The sequence below is a fragment of the Trematomus bernacchii genome, unplaced genomic scaffold (genome assembly GCF_902827165.1).
Source record: "Trematomus bernacchii unplaced genomic scaffold, fTreBer1.1, whole genome shotgun sequence".
Lineage (NCBI taxonomy): Eukaryota > Metazoa > Chordata > Actinopteri > Perciformes > Nototheniidae > Trematomus > Trematomus bernacchii.
Window position 1 is genome coordinate 243,912 of NW_022987519.1, and position 19,455 is coordinate 263,366.

A 19,455-nucleotide genomic window follows, 5' to 3' on the forward strand; every position below is an offset into this window, starting at 1 on the left:
AAAACAGGTAACTTTCATGATACTGTCTGCTGACAGTTTTTTTCCTCTTTTCTTTCGGTGGTGGGTTGTCGGCAGTCTCTGCACTGGTGGTTGGTGGTTTGCTCCGCACAAGAAAGCGCTCCATTTTCCCTCTTGCGTGTTTCTCTGTTTTAATGTGTCACGGTCTTATAATTCCCACCTGCAACTGCGTTAACAGCGAAATATGGGGTTCTGTGAGGATTTTTTTTTTAAAGAATTGTTTTTAGGTATAGAGTTTGCCTCTGTATTATGAAATGAGTGCATACAAAGTACTGATATAGTAAATTAAAAAATAATTATTTTTGTGTAGTTGTATATTGCAATAATAACGTATGGTTGTCACAAAATCCCACGGCACACCCGGACTTGCCTCACGGCACACCAGTGTGCCGCGGCACACCGTTTGGGAACCACTGCTCTAAAGTGATCCTCAGATGTCCCTTATTCATATTCTTAAAGTGTTCATATCAGCTGTTCACACACACTTTATAAAACACACAATGAGCATAAGTAATCCACACATAATGTGAAGGGTTATTGGATCTTGTTAGCTCACATGAGAACTGAAAAATAGAACTTGGTGTGATTACAAAGACATCAGATGTTTACCTTTTTTTTTTATAACTTTATTAACAAAGAAAATAATTTCAGACTTGACTTTGTCATCCCCAGGAAAATGAGATTAAAATCAAATAACTTTTGTCATATTCCTTAAATTGTCTTCAGTAATGTGTGCCATGATGCAAAATGTCCGAAATATACAATGATAAGACAATATAAGTGTTAGATTTAGCATCAAGGCATGTCAGGAAAGTACAAATGCTTCTTATTTCATGTTTTTCTTCTATGATATTACAGTTTCAAAGGCAGGTTATAGCGTTTTCAGAATTCATCAGATCATTTCAATATATGCGGTAAACATGGTGTGCTGTTTTAGTAGCAATGAAACATTTACAGAAAAAAAAATGCATTGATCACAATCTGATAACAAAGTGTATACAACGCCCATCCCATAAAACACATACATTTATAACATTAAATGATATTGAAGCTGATTTCAAATCAAATTGTTGTCCCACTTAGTGTGATTGAGAGGAGAGATGATCAGAGGGGCAGAGTTGTCACCATTAAAGTTACGAGAAGGACAAAAGAATGGGTAGAGTTTCTCTTTGAAGCAGCAGTCAGTGAAGGAGTAGATCAGAGCTGCAGCATCAACATCATAAAAGGAGACCAGACCCTCCTCATAATCCACAAACACCCCCACCTTCTCAGGCTGAGACTTCAGAGAGAGACCGTGTTGCCTCCAATCATTGGCTATGTACTCATTGTAATACCTCAACCATATCGTCCAGTAACCATTCTGAGGAGTCACTATGATCTCTCCCTTCCTGTTGATCGACTCTCTGGTCACTCCTAAATACCAATCAGTCTTCCCTTCAACCTGAACCTCGTAATAAAATCTTCCTGAAGAGAAACTCTGCTTTGCTAAAACATTGGAACAAGGATTAAATCTCTCTGGATTGTTTGGGAGATTCTTCTTCACATCACCATGTTTAACTTGTTTTCCATCATCCGACAGGATGAGGTTGGGATGTGCTGTATCTGGATCAAGAGTCACCTCAACCTCATACTTCTGGACCCTCATCAGCTCCACCTCCACCTCATGCTGCTGGACCCTCTTCAGCTCCACCTTAGCGAGCAGCTTCTTCATCTGTTTACTGAGCGTCTCCTCCAGCTGAGTCAAAACTCTCACCACAGTCCCCTCATATGAAGGTGGACGGACCCTGACTTCTGTCCAGTTCTTGGTGGGTGGAGCAGCGTTCAGGGACGTGAAGCTTTGGAGGAGGTGGAGCTGGTCTTCAGAGCGTGAGAGCTGCTCCACCTCAGAGCTTCTCTTCTTCAGCTCAGAGATTTCCTGTTCCAGCTCTTTGATGAAGCCTTCAGCCTGTTCCTCTGTCTCTCTCTGCTTCTCTAGGATGGTGTTGATGATGTTGACCTGGCTACCGTATACAGACGCCGCCAGAGCGGTGATGACCTGAACACCATCTGCTATCCCTCTGTCTACTCCTTCCTTACTGACCTCCACTGAGCGATTCATCTCCTGAATCTTTAGTCGTCTCTTCTGGATCATCTGCTGAATTTCAGCGTCTGTCTTCCCCAGCTCTGCCTTCTTTCCTTCATATCCTTCTTTCAGAGGAACAACATCATGTGTCTTGTGCTCTGAAACACTGCAGAGCATGCAGACACACACCTGGTCGGTCTTACAGAACAGCTCCAGCAGTTTATCGTGCTTCACACACATCCTGCCTTCCAGGTTCTCCACAGGGTCGATCAGCTGATGTTTCTTCAGGCCTGGCCTTGTCAGGTGAGGCTCCAGGTGAGTCTCACACTAGGACTCCAGACACACCAGGCAGGACTTCAGGGCCTTCAGTCTGGTTCCAGTGCAGGCATCACAGGGAACTTCTCCTGGTTTGAAGACGTGTTGCTCTGAGCTGCTGCTGCTGGCTTTCTGTTGAGCTGACTGTCTGAACTGAGCAGCCATCTCAGAGATGAAAGTGTTGACCAGCAGCTCAGGCTTTATGTTGAACACCTCTTTGCAGTTGGGACACTGACTCGGGACATTTCTATCCCAGTGTTCAGAGATGCAGGCTTTACAGAAGTTGTGTCCACATGGTGTGCTGACTGGATCAGTGAACACATCCAGACAGATGGAGCACAGAAACTGATCTTCAGTCAGCAGACAGCTGGCAGCAGACATGTCTGTAAGAACAAAATGGGTACAAAAAAAAACAAAGTTTTAACTAAATGTAGTAGAGAATACGGTATGCATACTGGATGTAAAAAGCTGACACTAAAGTTCACTGCTTGCTTTAAAAGTTAAATACTATCCTTAATGTGTTAAACATGTAGATCATTTTACAGTGTGATTAAATGTCCTGCTATAACTCTGTGGCCCATAAACAACACATGACCACAACTCAATTATATTATTTGAAAAGCCTAATCCATCAGAATATATGTACTCATAGCCTCTGATCCCTGCCTGCTACCAGTCACTTAAATGACTGAAGCATGTGGCTAGTAGCTGCTTGTTAGTTATTCAAAGAGAAGGAACACATGGATTTTAGCCTCTGCAGACCATTTACATGCACAGAAACCTATAGAATTATGAAAAGCTCCAATGCTGACTTCATGTCTGACAGCGTATCTTGTGAGGCCTGGAACCATTTTCATGACATTAGACGCACTAAAGCTACTCGTGTCAATCGACTAATTATCCACGTTGGGTCTAATGATACAGCCCGCCAGCAGTCGGAGCTGACAAAAAAAGATTTTAAGAATTTTTTCTCTGAGGAAATCACAGAGGTGGAGGTAAAAAATATAATCTTAGGGTTAAAAGCTTCTAAGGCTAGGGATGCAGATGATTTAGACACCAACTTTATAAAGACAAATATTGACGGTCTAATAAAACCAATTAGTATGTTAGTAAATCAATCTATTAGCACGAGGGAAGTTCCATCATCCTGGAAGGTGGCCACGGTGACACCGATTTTTTTATCTGGGGATAAGGCAATGATGTCCAATTACAGACCAATCAGCATCCTCCCCTGTGTCTCTATTGGCGCATTTCCACCATGGCGCGTGGCGCGGTTTAAGCGTGTCGTGCCGGGCCCGTTTTTTGGTTGCGTTTCCACTAAACTGTAATGGAAGCGCAGCATTAAAGTGAGCCGGGCCGAACAAGGCCTAACAAGGCCTAAGAAAACCGTACTAAGTCAAGCGAGGCCTGCGGTGGAAATGTGCCATTAGATAGCTGAGAAATGGAAAACTAATCACCAAACATTTAGATAAAGGTTTCGCTCCACTCCACCCTATGCAGTTTGGTTTTCGTGCTCACCACTCCACTGAGACAGCCAACTGTGTCTTTGTGGAAAAGGTTAAATCTATGTTGGACACGAGCCCATATGTAGGTGCTGTCTTCCTTGATCTCAGGAAGGCTTTTGACACAGTTAACCACCAAGTGCTCCTTACAAAGCTGACTCATTTCAATTTTTCGGCAGATCCAATACAGTGGGTTGAGTCTTACTTATCGAACAGAAAACAGTGTGTTTTGGTCAACGGTACCAAATCCCCCTACCTTGTCAACCCTGTGGGGGTTCCACAAGGTTCCATTCTTGGACCAATACTGTTTTCTCTGTACATTAATGAATTGCCTAATGTATGTCCTTATTTGAATGTACAATTGTATGCCGATGATGCGGTCATCTTTGTACAGGGGAAAATTACTGAAATAATCACATCCTGTCTCTCAACTGCATTGGACAAGGTTCAACACTGGCTGAACAACATTTGCTTACAGTTAAATGCAAAAAAAAACAGTATGCATGATGTTCAGTAAACGACCAGTCAAAATCGAAGGATCCAATGTGTTTTTAAACGGAGCAGAATTAGAACTAGTCCCCCACTTCAAGTATCTTGGAGTCATACTGGACTCGAACTTGACTTTTAAGAAACATATTAATAAAGTATCCAATACCGTTAAAATCAACTTGCAACATTTTAAACAAATCAGACCTTTCTTAACTGTCAATGCTGCAAAGTCATACCTCCACTGTATGATTCTATCCCACATTGAATACTGTTTTACAAACTGGTCGTTTGCTTGTGCCACAAACCTGAAACCCATAGAACTGCTGTACAAGAGAGCTATCAAGGTGTTTGACAGAAAGCCTAATTCATACCACCACTGTACCATCCTTGATAAACACAATTTCTTGAGTTTTGACAATTTTTAAAACAAGTCTTTTAACCTGTTAAGCACCAAGCCTGTTTTTCATGTTTCAGGCTCGAAAATGACATGCCCAAAACAAATGACTACAACTTAACTTCTAAAAGGGTTATATGAATAATTTATTTTATCAAAGCAAGGTTACATCTGTGAGTTGGATGTAGAAGTGTCAGAATCAATATAGATGTCTTTTATTTTAAAGAAAATTCAGATTTTACATAGTAAAAAACTGTAGATTATAGTGTCCGTCCAAAAATTCTTTTTTACAGATAGTGAAAACTACCCTTGGATGATGGGTTAGTAGACTAAAAGCTTTAGGAATCCAAAGTACAACATATAAGTACCCTGTATCAAGATTGATGCAAAACAAGTGACATTTGACCTTTTTAGAGAGGTTTAGCCAAAACCACCCCACCTCTGAGGTGATTTGGGTGAAATGTTTTTTTGTCCATATCTCTGGCCCCCCTTGCTCGATTTTGATGGTTGACACCTCTTTCTGACCGTTAGAGCCAATGGAATCGAAGGGGGAGGCCCCCACACACACTCGTTGTGAAAACAAACGGTGGGGGCTTCGCGCATGTAATTTTGCAGCAGAGTGGACCGATCTCTCGCTCTGACATTTGGAAACGAAAAAGCAGTTTTATTGCTTATGGATGATCAGAAATCATTTCAAAGAGGGCACAGATACATTGGATGAACCTATGGATTAACTGCAGCATCGTTTTTTTATCGTTTTAATGCCATTGAAGACCAGTTTTGACCAAGGTAAGCCATGTTAGCGTTTCTAGCTACCTAGCTCCACATGTTATGATGTTCGCTTTCGTTTATAGCGTCGCAAATGTTTATCACTGAGTGTTGAGGTGGGCACCCCCAGATTCAGTGTCTCCAGGACACCAAAAACGAGTGGTTGGCTGTGCATCTAGGATAAGTAACAAGGGAGTTATTGTGAGTTTAAGTGCCGTTTTAGGTTAAATGTTTTCGCTCGTGGCTAATTCAGAGGCTGAGTGTTAGCATTGTGGGGTTTTTTTGGAGAAAAAAAATTAAAAAGATCAGTTAGCTGAGTTTCTTCCCGTTACATGGATATAAAACATTCATAGTTTTATTAAATGTTAAGATTCCTTAGACGTTGTTTCCTGCAAATGACGCGTTTATCCGCCCGGTACCGGGGGGGGCCGTGCGTAACAGGTTAAAAGTATGTGTTTTCTTTATAAATGTTTACATGGACTGGCCCGCCCTCCCTTAGGGGAATTCATCCACAAAAAACCCACTGGACGCTGCACTAGGTCAGAAACCAGAGGAGACTGTGAAGTCCACCATAGACGGACCACTTTTGGATAAAATGTCCTCTCCGTTAAAAGGCAGCTCATTCTGGAACAGCCTCCCAACTGAAATACGGGATTCTCCCACTCTCAATAGCTTTAAAAGGCCAACTAAAAGAATGGTTGAGAAATAAACAGAAATGCACTTTAACACAGGGGTATCTCCTCTTGCACTTTATGTAGCACTTGTATCTTCTCTTGCACCTTATATGTCGTAGCTGCTATATTGTATCACCATGTCATAAATACTTGTGTATGCTGCTCTTGCTCTTTTACACTTTTTGCATATCATGTATTTTGTTTTTGCTATGTTTGTAAAATGTAATTTTCTTAAATGTTTTATGTGAGGGACTGCGGATGGAAATTAGCTCAAAGCAAAATCTGGCACTGTTACGCTTGACACATTTTAATGTTTTAAGTGTTCATTATTGAGCATTGTCCATGCCAAATAAACGATACAAAAAAGAACACTACAGGAAAGGGAAAAACCCTAAAAGCACAATAGGGCTTCTTAAAAAATTGCCCTGAGAGGAATTCCTGAGGTTCTGAGTTTATACCTGATGTTGAAACATTGTCAATTATCAGCTTTGCTGCTTGTGGTAGAAATTCTAATTCCCTTCAGAGAAACTGATAAATGAGTCATGTAGAAAGTTTGTCTTTTGTTATATTTAACAAAGTAATAAAGAAAGTCAAATACGATCTAAAATGCAGGAACAGAGCAACTTCATCCTCAGATACAAAAATATGCATAAATAAATAAATGTTAACTAGGTAAAATAAGATATGAATGAACAACAAAAATAAAAAAGTTACATTTATTTGTTATTGGCTATGGTAGGTTATTGTTTATGTTCATATACTTATTTGGCAGTGTGAGAAAAAGTTTTTAGAGAGTACTTGTCCATGGACAAGTGAGTTTGGCAATTTACTTGTCCGAATACATTTTTCACTTGTCCAGAATGGACAAAAATTGGTGCCACTGGAATCTTCTTCTTCGCCAACGTATTTTACATTTTCCCACGTTTTTTACGACACCGCTAACGTAAGTGAGCGGTAAGATTTTACTGCATCACACATAGGGTTGGGTATCGTTTGGATTTTAACGATTCCGGTTCTGCTTTTCGATTCCGGTTATTTTCGGTTCTTGATTCCGGTTCTTTGAGAGGGTAAAAATAAGTCCCATGACAAACTGGGAGAAAAACATATTTATGAAAACATTAAGTCAAACCTGTATTCCTATTTACAAATCACTTCATACTGTTGAATTTCTTACGGTTATTGAATAAAATTATATAAAAATAATCTCTGCATTGTTTAGTTAGTTCTATGTGGTGCAGTTTGAGAATGTACAATTGGCCCAGTCTCCTCTGATGTTACACTGCAACCTGCCTGTGAGACAGATTCCAACCACACATGTCCAACACATAGGCCTAATAATAATAATAATAATAATAATACATTATATTTATAGCCTATAGGCCTAGCGCTTTTCTACAACTCAAAGACGCTTGCATGCTTACACATGTCCTGCAATACACATGCTGCTGCTCACTGTTTGTAAATAAATAGTATTTTCATTTCAATAATGTACTTTCTATACCCTGCTTCATAAACAATACTGACATCCCTGTGCTCCTCCGAGTCTGGGGGTCGGGGGATGTGAGGACAGCGCGAGGACACAGACAGGGAGGCTGCTTTATTTCATAAAGGAAATGGCGTCAATATTAACAACGTAGGAGCTAAAACGCTTAATAACCTTCATTACGTGTTAAAGAAAGAACATAAGAAAGTTTGACAAAGATTAGGCTGTTAAACGGGCAGCGGGTCCGCTGTGTGTAGAAAGAGAAAGAGAGAGACGCTGAACTGCACCGTGCAGCGATCAGATGATCCGGAGCAGAGAGAGCTGCGGTCCGCGGGGCTCGGCCTCGGGCTCGGCCTCGCCTCCTGTCCTCACAACTCTTATTAATCCCGGTACCGGACAATTGTTATTTGTTCCTACTCTGAACCGAATTTTGCTTCCCAACCCTGCCACTGTGATACACGTCCCGCACCGCCCCGCCTAACAGTACAGAAAGCGGCGAGATGCAGGAATCGACAAGCAGAACCGAAACTAACATTTCTAAACGAACAATGGCGGACACGGACAATTTGCGAATGAGTTCTGCCTTTTGTAAACTGAGTTTATCAATAATTTGTCAATAAATGAGGGCTAAAAACGTCACTTGTCCGCCGGACAAGTCAATTGAAAGATCTACTTGTCCGACATTGTAAATAACACGTCCCGGACGGTGGGACGTGTGCTTTTTCGCACACTGTTTGGTTATTAAAATGTAAACCGATCTTTTTCATATGGGTGTTTTAGAGTTGTACCCCCTAGATCAGGTCTCTAGTAATTGTGTGCTCAAAGTAGGGCTGTGCGATTATGGCAAAAATCATAATCACGATTATTTTGGTCAATAATTGATATCACGATTATTAAATACGATTATTCATTGACTTTGAAAACATCCATTTATTGAACTTTAAAACAAATACAAATAATAATTTGAACAGTATCTTTTTAACTGTTTATTACCCTGAGCGTATAATTCAACTGAAAAACCAATACAAAAATAAATGATACATTTATATTTACATTTAAATAAATAATATCAAAATAATAAATACCAATAAACAAGATCAACAAATATTTTGGAGCGCACTTCAACAAGCTACTAAACATATGTAAATATGATAAATACAAATAAATTAGACTAAAATAAATTAGATCAAATATGTTGCAGTGCACTGTCACAACCAAGCAAAGCTAAATAATCGTTTTTTTCGATTATGTTGTTTTCGTAATTGTGGCAGGCCAAAATCGTAATTGCGATTAAAATACGATTAATTGCACAGCCCTAGCTCAAAGTGCACCAGATTGAACCATTTTACTTTAAAATGTTCAAAAAAATCTTCCCGGGGGGGCAAACCCCCGGACCCCCCTAGAGGATGTGACGTCAACCCCCCAATTCAAACATGTTCATACAATACTGAATACATTTGAAGCCATTTTGACGTCTATTACCTATGTCAATACGTTTCTGTTTTTGTAGTGTATTTGTCTTTTGTAGAGATTTTTCATTTATATATAAAATCTCGCCTAGGGCAGCAAATTGGCTAGAACCGGCCCTGGTACAAGGCCTCAAGAGCCTTTCTTGTGCTGGCAGACACATAGAAACAAATTGGCAGGGCGCACTTCGCACGTGCACACACTAAAAAATTCCACGCGCTCACATTATGCTGGGCCCACGTGCCTTAGCACCGCTGCTATGACTCCATCCTAGGGGAAACACTGTGATCTAAACATTCCCACCACCACACCATAAAACCTCCCAGTCCTTAACCATTTGCAAATCCACCTTTTACCCCACATTTTGCCCTCTGAAATGTAAAACCTAAACATATATATACATATATAGATCTTCTAAACACGTATGAGACTAAGAAAACAATTTAACTGAGTAAATGCAATCAGAGTATAATGGCGCGTTTCCACTACACGGCCTCGCTCGGCCTCGCTCGGTATGGCTGGGCCTCGTTAGGACTGGCTCACTTTATGGCGCATTTCCATTACAGTTTAGGAACTGGGGTAGTGTCTATAGTAACGCAGTGTAGGCGGAGCCGTGACGTGATCTTCAATGAGAACCCCAGAAAAACAACACAGCCGTTAGCTGTTAGCACTCAGAGCTCACAGCTCATCATATATGTTCAGAAACTAGACAAAAGTTAAACAAGTACAAACCACAGACTGCCTGTGTCATGGTGAATACAGTCGCTGCTTTATTTATGTCTGTATAGGCCGTTGTTGTGAGTGTGGACGGTCGGAGCATATACTGCGTTAGCTTAGCCAATCTCCATTTCGAAAACACGCATTTTAAAAGGTTTTTCGCCTGCCGTCTGTCTGCAGACTTGACAAAGCATTAATTCATGGTTTTTACTAACCGGTATCAGTATGTTGTTACTTCGGCATCATTTTGAAACGTGTATTACAATTAAATCACGGTCAAATATGTCCATCTTATTGTAGTTGTAACCCCCTTGCCAGCGATGCTCTCTCTAGTTTAGCATACTCAGCCCGACTCAGCCTCGTTGTCTCTGGCCCTAGACCCGCGATTTTATGAGGCCAGAAAAACTGTGAATTAGGACCCGCCGGCCGGTACTAGGCCAAGTGGAAACGCAACCAAAGACGGGCCGCTGACGTCACGGCCCTCTTAAACCGTGCTCCGCGCTGTAGTGGAAACGCGCCATAAGACATATATGATGATGAATGATGATATGATACTTTGACAACACTGCTTTAAAAAGACAGACAGCAGTAACTACAGTGAAGTTGAGAAAGAAAGGGTTATAAGTTAACGGCTGCTGACCAAAGTGTATAACAGATAAATAAGTTGTACAATGTAAATGTTGTGCCCTTACAGACTACACAAAAAGAGACCACCCAAACAATCTGAGCTAGGCTAGTTAGCTGTATGATGTCCTTTTGTTGTTCTGCTGTTTATGTTTTTATGTCTTCATGTGGAACCTACTGCTGCAGGTCTCCCTTGAAAAAGAGATCAATGATCTCAATAGAGAGGCGAAGTCCCTCCCCTTCCGGTGGGACTCATGGGACCTTATTTCGGAAAAGGTTTGTATTGAAGTCAATGGAGAGAGAAAGATTATCTTTCGATCCCGTTTGAATTGTGCCACGAATTACACATATGATGTTTGTCAATCTTAAATAATCATTTCCATGTCAAAAGAGTCACAGTTTGTCGTAAAACTGTTGAAAAATACGCAACTAGAAAGACTACAAATCCCAGAGTCCCGGTCCCGCATGCTGGCTCTTAGGAACCGACTAACTCCCCTTGTGTGTATGTACAGCTCTCAACATGCCCAGACTTGGAGTGATTTTCACCTCTTTTAATACTTTCCGCCTCATTCTGAAAGAAAGAAGTGAAATGTGCCAACGTGACGGCCGTCTGGGTGTGTGGTGCGAGACGGGAGATGTGGTTCATTGAGCGGTTTCACACAAAAAAAGTGTTACTTCACAGTTTTATGACACTTTTTTATTTTTTTGACTTCTAAAATTATCTTTTAAATTGACAAACATCATATGTGTAATTCGTGGCACAATTCAAACGGGATCGAAAGATAATCTTTCTCTCTCCATTGACTTCAATGCATAACTTTTCCGAAATAAGGTCCCATGGAGCTCAACCGGAAGGGGAGGGACTTCGCCTCTTTATGGGATTTCACCTGGATAAATAAAGGTTTGAATTTAATTTAATTGAGTCGGCCTGGGCTAACTGCTTAGTGAGGCGTTGTGTCTCCGTAGTGCACTCACCAGTGTTTGCAGAGGTTCTGTTGTGTTGTTGAGAAGAAGCTGCTGGATTATATATGAATAATAACAAATAAATAAAAACCTAAAATAATTTAAAGGGGACCTATCATGCAAAATGCACTTTTGTACGTCTTTTATACATGAATATGTGTCCCCGGTGTTCCAGGGAACTCACCAAGTGTCAGAAAACACAACCCTCTCTATTTTCCTCCATACCCAAATCTCTAAAAAAGGGGCTGCAATGGATCTGATACAGACTGATCCAGATTTGAACACTTCTATGACGTCACAGAAGTGGCACTACGGCTATTGGGCCAACTCTCCACCTATCAGGGGAATGTGGGGTTGGGCCACGGCCGGCCATTGCCACTCGAAAGCGCTGGAGACACTGTAGTACATATGCCAGGCCTGTAAGTGGCGCTGTAGTCTGCCACAAAAGCAGCGAAGAAGACTTCCCGCCCATAGTTACCATGGTTACCCTTCTGTTTATTCTCCGCTGTGGCTTTTTTTCTCCCTCCCCGAGGCAAGCGTTTGCTCCTGCTGCTTTAATTCAATGCAATCCCTCCCCGTCGAGGCAAGCACTGTAATTCTCTCCGGTAGTCCACCAGCAGATGACAAACACCCACCTCTCCGCCTCTTCCAAGAAACGAGGGGACCGTGCGGCAGAGTTTCAGTTTCAGTTTCTTTCGCCGGTCAAGATGTCCGTTAAAGTTTAAATCTTCCGGACAAAATTAGAAAAGTGCCGGTCAAAGGTCTTCTTTGTTATTTATTGAGCTTTAAAACAAATGAATAACGACTCTATATAATAAAACACGGAGGACGGAGATCTTTTTTTCTCCCCCTCTTGACTTGATCTGGGGCCTCATTTATAAAAAGGGATATACGCTCAAAAAATGGCGTACGCCAGTTTCTACGCAATGTTTGCGATTTATAAAATTCTAACTTGATGGGAAAATGTGCGGTCCTCCACGCAAACTCTAACCCATGAGTACGCACTAAGCACACAAACGGGAGAGACGAGAAACTGCGACACCGTTGGCAGAAGGAAGAATGGAGAGAAATATGTGGAAATAATACCATAAATAAAATGTTACCTCTCATTTATCAAATATGAAGAATTCATTTTCAAACATTGATTAATTTAAAGCCAATCTTAAAATGATTAAACAAACGCCTGTTTGAGACTCCTCAGTGCACACAAAAACATAACTTGGAGAAATAAATAAATACGGATATGTTATTTAAAACCACCTCGAATATGTTGTGTTAATGTTATGAAATGTTTTCTCATAAATGATGCGGTAAGCAGGAGGACAGAATTATGTCTAAACCAGGGGTCACCAACCTTTTTTAGGGTGAGGGCTACTTTCAAAAAATAAAACAAGTCGGGGGCTACTTTTACTCCTCTTTTCTTTCTTTTTTTACAGTGTATACATTTAGCACATTTTAACATTATTATCTGCTTACCTTTAACCTTTGTGTGCTGTTTGGGTCTGTGGGACCCGTTTTCAGTGTTTACTAAAAGAACATGCATGCAATTTAATTATTTTAACCTGCTTTATTTGGGGGTGGACGGGCCTCACCTCCTCTAGGGGGGTCGGGGGGCATGCACCCCCGGGAAGATTATTTTTAAATGTTGAAGTGAAATGCATCAATCTGGAGCACTTTGAGCACAACATGAATTTATGGAAACAGCTCTCAACACTCAGATAAAAGAGAGCTGTATACTTTTCAATAATCCAAACATCTTTAGAATATGATCACAACCAATAACAAATCATTTAAACTTGGTTATTCTTATCTTACCTAGTTAGGATTCTTTCCTTTTATTTATGCTTATTTTACTAATCACTCCCCTTTCAAACTGTTTTTACTGTCCTATACACATTGGAATGATTTCTTAACGAATTTAGCTATAGAATTAGAGAGAGAGAGAGAGGAGAGACGAGAGAGCAGAGACGAGAGAGAGAGAGAGCGAGTAGAGTAGAGAGAGCGAGAGAGAGAGGAAGCAGCGAGAGAGATGAGAGAGAGAGAGCGAGAGAGAGAGAGAGCAGAGAGAGAGAGCAGAAGGAGATAGAGCGAGATAGAGCGAGAGAGAGGAGAGAGAGCGAGACGAGGAGGAGAGAGAGAGAGCGAGAGAGAGAGAGCAGAGAGAGAGAGCAGCGAGAGAGAGAGAGAGAGGACGAGAGAGAGAGCAGAGAGAGAGAGAGAGATAAGAGAGAGAGAGCAGAGAGAGAGAGAGAGCCGAGCTCTTCCATCTCTATAAGAGAGAGGCCTTTTTCTCGCTCTCTATTACTACTATTCCTCTCTCTCTCCTATCTCTCTCTCTCTCTCTCTCTCTCTCTCTCCTCAGAGCTATAGTCTCTACATCTCTCCTCTCTCTCTCTTATCTCTCCTCTCTCTCTCATCACACACACACAGAGGCTGTTGATTGCTCATCCGTGGCTGATGACGGATTGCGTTCTTTGTTAACAAATACATAACTAACACATATTGTAAAGTGGGGGGACACAAACGGGATTTCGAAAAGAGCGGGGGACATTTCCCCCCTGTCCCAGGTGGAAATTACGTCATGTGTGTGTGCGTCAAGTGCAATAAATATATATGCAAGTTGCAACACGCAGAGTAAAGCTCTGCCCCCCATGTGCTGTATAGGCTGGCACGACTAGGCTGTTCAATGGGGCTGATGTGTTGTGTAGATTCTGCCAGAAGGAAAATCAGCGGGGAGGTGCTTTTCTTCCAGACTGCAACGCTGGTTCCGCAAATCAAGCAAGAACGTGATTGGTCGATACTCATTGTGGGGGTGGGGGGAGGAGGGGTGTTAGATAGATATAGAGTTGTAGTAAGTAGATAGAGTTCGCTATGATTTAGGTTTCGTTTATGCATAGGGTAGATTCTTTTAATTACATTTCCTTTTTTGTTTTGTGTATTTTATACATTTTGGATTTGCTTGGCGAGCTATTTTTAGAACATGCCCCGCGGGCGACTCACGTTGCCCCTGCGGGCGACCAAGTGCCCGCGGGCACCGTGTTGGCTACCCCTGGTCTAAACTGACGCCGTTTTGCATTTCTATAGGTTGTAGATACGAGCATGGTTTTATATACCATCACGTTTAATCATGTTTTATGCCGTTTGCCAATACTTGATAAGTCGCTCGTAAAACACAGGAGGTATGGAAACTAAGAACACCAGATGTGGTAAATTGTACAGCTAACACATTGTATTTCCTTTAACTGGTGGATTATGGATATATAGTTGCTGATCGACAGCTGGAACACAAACCACCAAATACAACAAAATAATTCAGATCCAGTCGTCATGACTCCACTCCGGAGGGATTCCCCGATCATTTCTTACAGTTTCTCATCAAGGGGGTGTCTCCTGTCCCCGGGACAAACACACTGCCTGAGGAAGGTTATGTGTATTTTTTTTGTCATTAACTTTTTTCGGACCACTTATTTATTTATTTTGGTGACGATCCGACCTCCATGCTGCTACTCTGGTTCAAACTGCATCCACCAAACAATATGATTTATCTCCACCTCCCCAAAATAACCAAAATCTGACACGGTGTGAGATGTCTTTTTTAGCTGTTCTATCGTCATTTCCTGCGATCTTCTTCATGCAGTCAGTCAAAATGAATGAATGAATGGGCTTTTCTTTGACTATTTATAGGCAAATATGGGCGTTACGAGTCGATTGTGATTCATAAAGGGAACGAGGCGTAGGAAATGCCGTACGCACTTCCCTCGCCGGTACGCAATGTTTTGTGAATCTGAAAATGTCTGTACCTATTTTTTTTTTTTTGCTTTGTACTACATAAGCAACCTTCCCACGTCAATCCTACGCAAGGCGTTATAAATGAGGCCCCAGGGGCCTCATTTATAAAGGGATATACGCTCAAAAAATGGCGTACGCCAGTTTCCACGCAATGTTTGTGATTTATAAAATACTAACTTGACGGGAAAATGTGCGGTCCTCCACGCAAACTCTAACCCACGCGTACGCACTAAGCACACAAACGGGAGAGACGAGAAACTGCGACACCGTTGGCAGAAGGAAGAATGGAGAGAAATATGTGGAAATAATACCATAAATAAAATGTTACCTCTCATTTATCAAATATGAAGAATTCATTTTCAAACATTGATTAAAGCCAATCTTAAAATGATTAAACAAACGCCTGTTTGAGACTCCTCAGTGCACACTAAAACATAACTTGGAGAAATAAATAAATACGGATGCTATTTAAAACCACCTCGAATATGTTGTGTTAATGTTATGAAATGTTTTCTCATAAATGATGCGGTAAGCAGGAGGACAGAATTACGTCTAAACTGACGCCGTTTTGCATTTCTATAGGTTGTAGATACGAGCATGGTTTTATATACTATCACGTTTAATCGTGTTTTATGCCGTTTGCCAAGACTTGATAAGTCGCTCGTAAAACACAGGAGGTATGGAAACTAAGAACACCATATGTGGTCAATTGTACAGCTAATACAACACAACACATTAGTTGTATTTCCTGTAACTGGTGGATTATGGATATATAGTTGCTGATCGACAGCTGGAACACAAACCACCAAATACAACAAAAATAATTCAGATCCAGTCGTCATGACTCCACTCCGGAGGGATTCCCCGATCATTTCTTATAGTTTCTCATCAAGGGGGTGTCTCCTGTCCCCGGTACAAACACACTGCCTGAGGAAGGTTATGTGTATTTTTTTTGTCATTAACTGTTTTCGGACCACTTATTTATTTATTTTGGTGACGATCCGACCTCCATGCTGCTACTCTGGTTCAAACTGCACCCACCAAACAATATGATTTATCTCGACCTCCCCAAAATAACCAAAATCTGACACGGTGTGAGATGTCTTTTTTAGCTGTTCTATCGTTATTTCCTGCGATCTCCTTCATGCAGTCAGTCAAAATGAATGAATGAATGGGCGTTTCTTTGACTATGTATAGGCAAATATGGGCGTTACGAGTCGATTGTGATTTATAAAGGGAAACAGGCGTAGGGAGTGCCGTACGCACTTCCCTCACCGGTACGCAATGTTTTGTGAATCGGAAAATGGCGGAACATTTATGTACCTATTTTTGTGCTTTGTACTACGTAAGCAACCTTCCTACGTCAATCCTACGCAAGGCGTTATAAATGAGGCCCCAGAGCACGGCTTCCCTCTCCTGCAGGGGGGTGTGGTCAGCTGCAGCTCACAGAGATCAGCCCCGTAGACAGCAAACAGCACATAGTCAGAGCGAAATGAGGCATGGCTAAAATGCATGATCTGTTTGGTATTTTGAAAACAGAAACGTATAAATATACCTTATATAGGTATGGCCCTACAATATATCATTTAAATATAGCATGATAGGTCCACTTTAATAATAACTTTCTGTATCAGAGGCTCGCGGCTAGCATGGCATCGAAGCTTCAAATCAAATGTCTAACGGTACCGTACATACTGATGTTATGTTTTCACAAGCCGACGTACCTCTGGCTCTCGTTTCCTCCTGTTCTTTTTTCCGTTTCCTTCCCGTTGCACGTGAAGGCTTGGACCTCTTCATAATGATAATGTTTTGCCTCTTGTTGTTGTGATCGTTGGGATCTCCGACACGTTCAGCTTCTTCTTCTTCTTCTCTCGGCTATATGGCGGATTGCAAACAACTTAAGGTGCATACCGCCACCTACTGTACATGAGTATGAATCATCATATCTTCCAGCTCTTATCTCATGGATGCATATAACTATGCCCTATTCAAAAATGTAAATAAATAAATAACCAAACAAAAAACAAAAAATAAATAAAACAAAACAAAACAACCATCTATGATCTTTCCTGACCTAAAAAAAAAAAAGATTCCACCCCAGTTTCAAATGTAAACAGTGCCTTTCTGGTAGCTCTTACTCCCTCTCCTTCTGTTCCCAGAATACCAGCTATTCCACTCCCTCTCTGCCTCTAAAACTTTATCCCATAATTTTCCTCTTTCAACTCTATAGGTGACACAATGTAATAAAATATGTTCCACATTTCCCCTAACTCCACAGCTCCCACACTTGTCACTGTCACTTTTCCCGATGACATACAGCGTACCATTCAATGCAGTGTGATTTAGTCTGAGCCTAGCTATCATGATTTCCTCCCTTCTGTTTCTTTCTTTATAAATATTGATTGTAATTGTCTGTTGCACTTGATGATACTCTTTGCCTTTCTGGTCTTTCTCCCACCCAGCAGAACTGCAGATCTATGCCGCCTCTGTGGAGTCTTAACAGGCTGTGATTGATTTCTATGAGTATGTCTTCTCTGGCAGTTGTTGTTGACTGTATGCTTTGTAAACTGGATAATGAATCTGTGCACATCACCACCCTATCTGGTCTGACCTCTTCCACCCACTGTAATCCTATAATTACTGCCAGCATTTCTGCTGTATACACTGAAAGTTGGTCTGACGCTCTTTTTGAAATCGATATTTTAAATTCTGGGATATATATACCAACTCCGACACACTCTTCCTTGTTCTTAGAACCATCTGTGAATATTGTGAGGTAATTGTGATAATTACTCCTGAGGTACAAACTTGTTTTGAATCCTACTTCATTTATTTGTCACTCTCTTTTCTTTTCTACAATACTCATATCTATATTTACCATTGGAAAGAGCCATGGGGGAACACCACTGAATGGATTTGATGGTGAAAACTCTAACTCATGCCGTATGTCCTTATTTTTCCTTTACTTGTCCATCCAAACCCACGCCCCTGGAACTTGGAATATTCCCAGCACTCCTGTAATGTTTTGTTTGTGACATTTCCTTCCCCACTTCCTTTTAACCTGACCCAATAAGCAAGAGCAATAGTCTCTCTTCTTAGCTCCAATGGAGTCTCTCCTGCTTCAATTAACATTGCATTAGTAGGGGTTGACTTAATTGCACCTATACACAACCGTAACGCTTTATATTGTAATCTATCAATTTTTAGTAATGACGTTTTTGCTGCTGCTGCATATATTATACACCCGTAATCCAGAGTTGTCCTCATAATTGCCCTATAGATGTCGATTAATGAATGTTTGTCTGCCCCCCAGTCACATCCAGCCACTGCTCTTAATAGGTTCAACACTTTTTTGGATTTTGTTTCCAAATGTTTAATATGGGTTTTCCGTGTACATTTACTATCTAACCATAGCCCCAGATATTTAAATTCATTGACCTCATTCATCGGCTTTCCATATAATGTAAGCTTCTCAGACTCCATCTTGCGTTTATTCGTACATTTCATGAAGCAAGATTTGCTTGCTGACATCTTGAAACCCCAGTTGTATGACCACTTCTCCACTTTCTTTATAGCTTTGCCTATCTTCTCAAACACATATGGAACATTTCTTCCCCTTATCCATATGGCCCTGTCATCTGCATACAGCGCAGATTTGATGCATCCATCCATAATACTGAATATGTCATTTATCATAACATTAAATAAAATGGGGCTGATTGAACTCCCTTGAGGAATACCATTTTCTATACTGCACTCTTTCGAAACCTCTGCCCCTACTTTAACTCTGAATTTCCTGTCTGATAAAAAAGCCATGATCCAATTAAACATTCTCCCTCCAATACCCATTTCACTTAATTTAATGAGTAACCCATCCCTCCACATAGAATCATAAGCCTTTTCAATATCAAAATATACTATTGCCATAACCTCTTTCATTTTCATTGTCTTTTCAACCTCATCAACACACTCTCACTCCATAAACGTCCAGGAGCGACGCTTGGTCAGGGTCCCGTGGCGTGCAGTTGGGACGCGCCTATAGGCTCCTTCAGCTTCATAAACGGACGCAAATAGCTTTCAACTGATTGCAATGTATTCCCATCTGCGGCGGGATTTGACGCTCATGGAAGCACCGCATCTGTGTATGTCGGAGGCTGTTAAAGGCAATGTGAGCGACCATTCCCATTGGA

At 41.2% G+C, this 19,455-nt stretch overlaps 1 protein-coding gene across 5 annotated transcripts; it reads right to left on the bottom strand.

The window, feature by feature from the left end:
- Positions 1–636: 636 nt before the first annotated feature.
- Positions 637–17,317, bottom strand: LOC117471661 (E3 ubiquitin-protein ligase TRIM21-like). Of its 5 annotated transcripts, XM_034116859.1 has the most exons (3): positions 16,990–17,317; positions 1,673–2,778; positions 637–1,636 (listed from the first exon to the last, which is right to left on the bottom strand). In XM_034116859.1, the coding sequence occupies exons 2-3, from the start codon at positions 2,318–2,320 to the stop codon at positions 1,076–1,078; spliced, it is 1,209 nt and encodes a 402-aa protein (XP_033972750.1). In that variant the 5' UTR covers positions 2,321–2,778; positions 16,990–17,317; the 3' UTR covers positions 637–1,075. The 5 variants fall into 5 exon arrangements, with proteins under 5 accessions (XP_033972750.1, XP_033972717.1, XP_033972725.1 ...); XM_034116826.1 differs by having other exon boundaries at positions 637–2,778; XM_034116834.1 differs by having other exon boundaries at positions 637–2,778; positions 16,961–17,317.
- Positions 17,318–19,455: the final 2,138 nt, after the last annotated feature.

Coding starts and splice junctions, on each gene's coding strand:
- LOC117471661 (XM_034116826.1), bottom strand. CDS start 2,320: ATGTGTGTGAAGCACGATAAACTGCTGGAGCTGTTCTGTAAGACCGAC.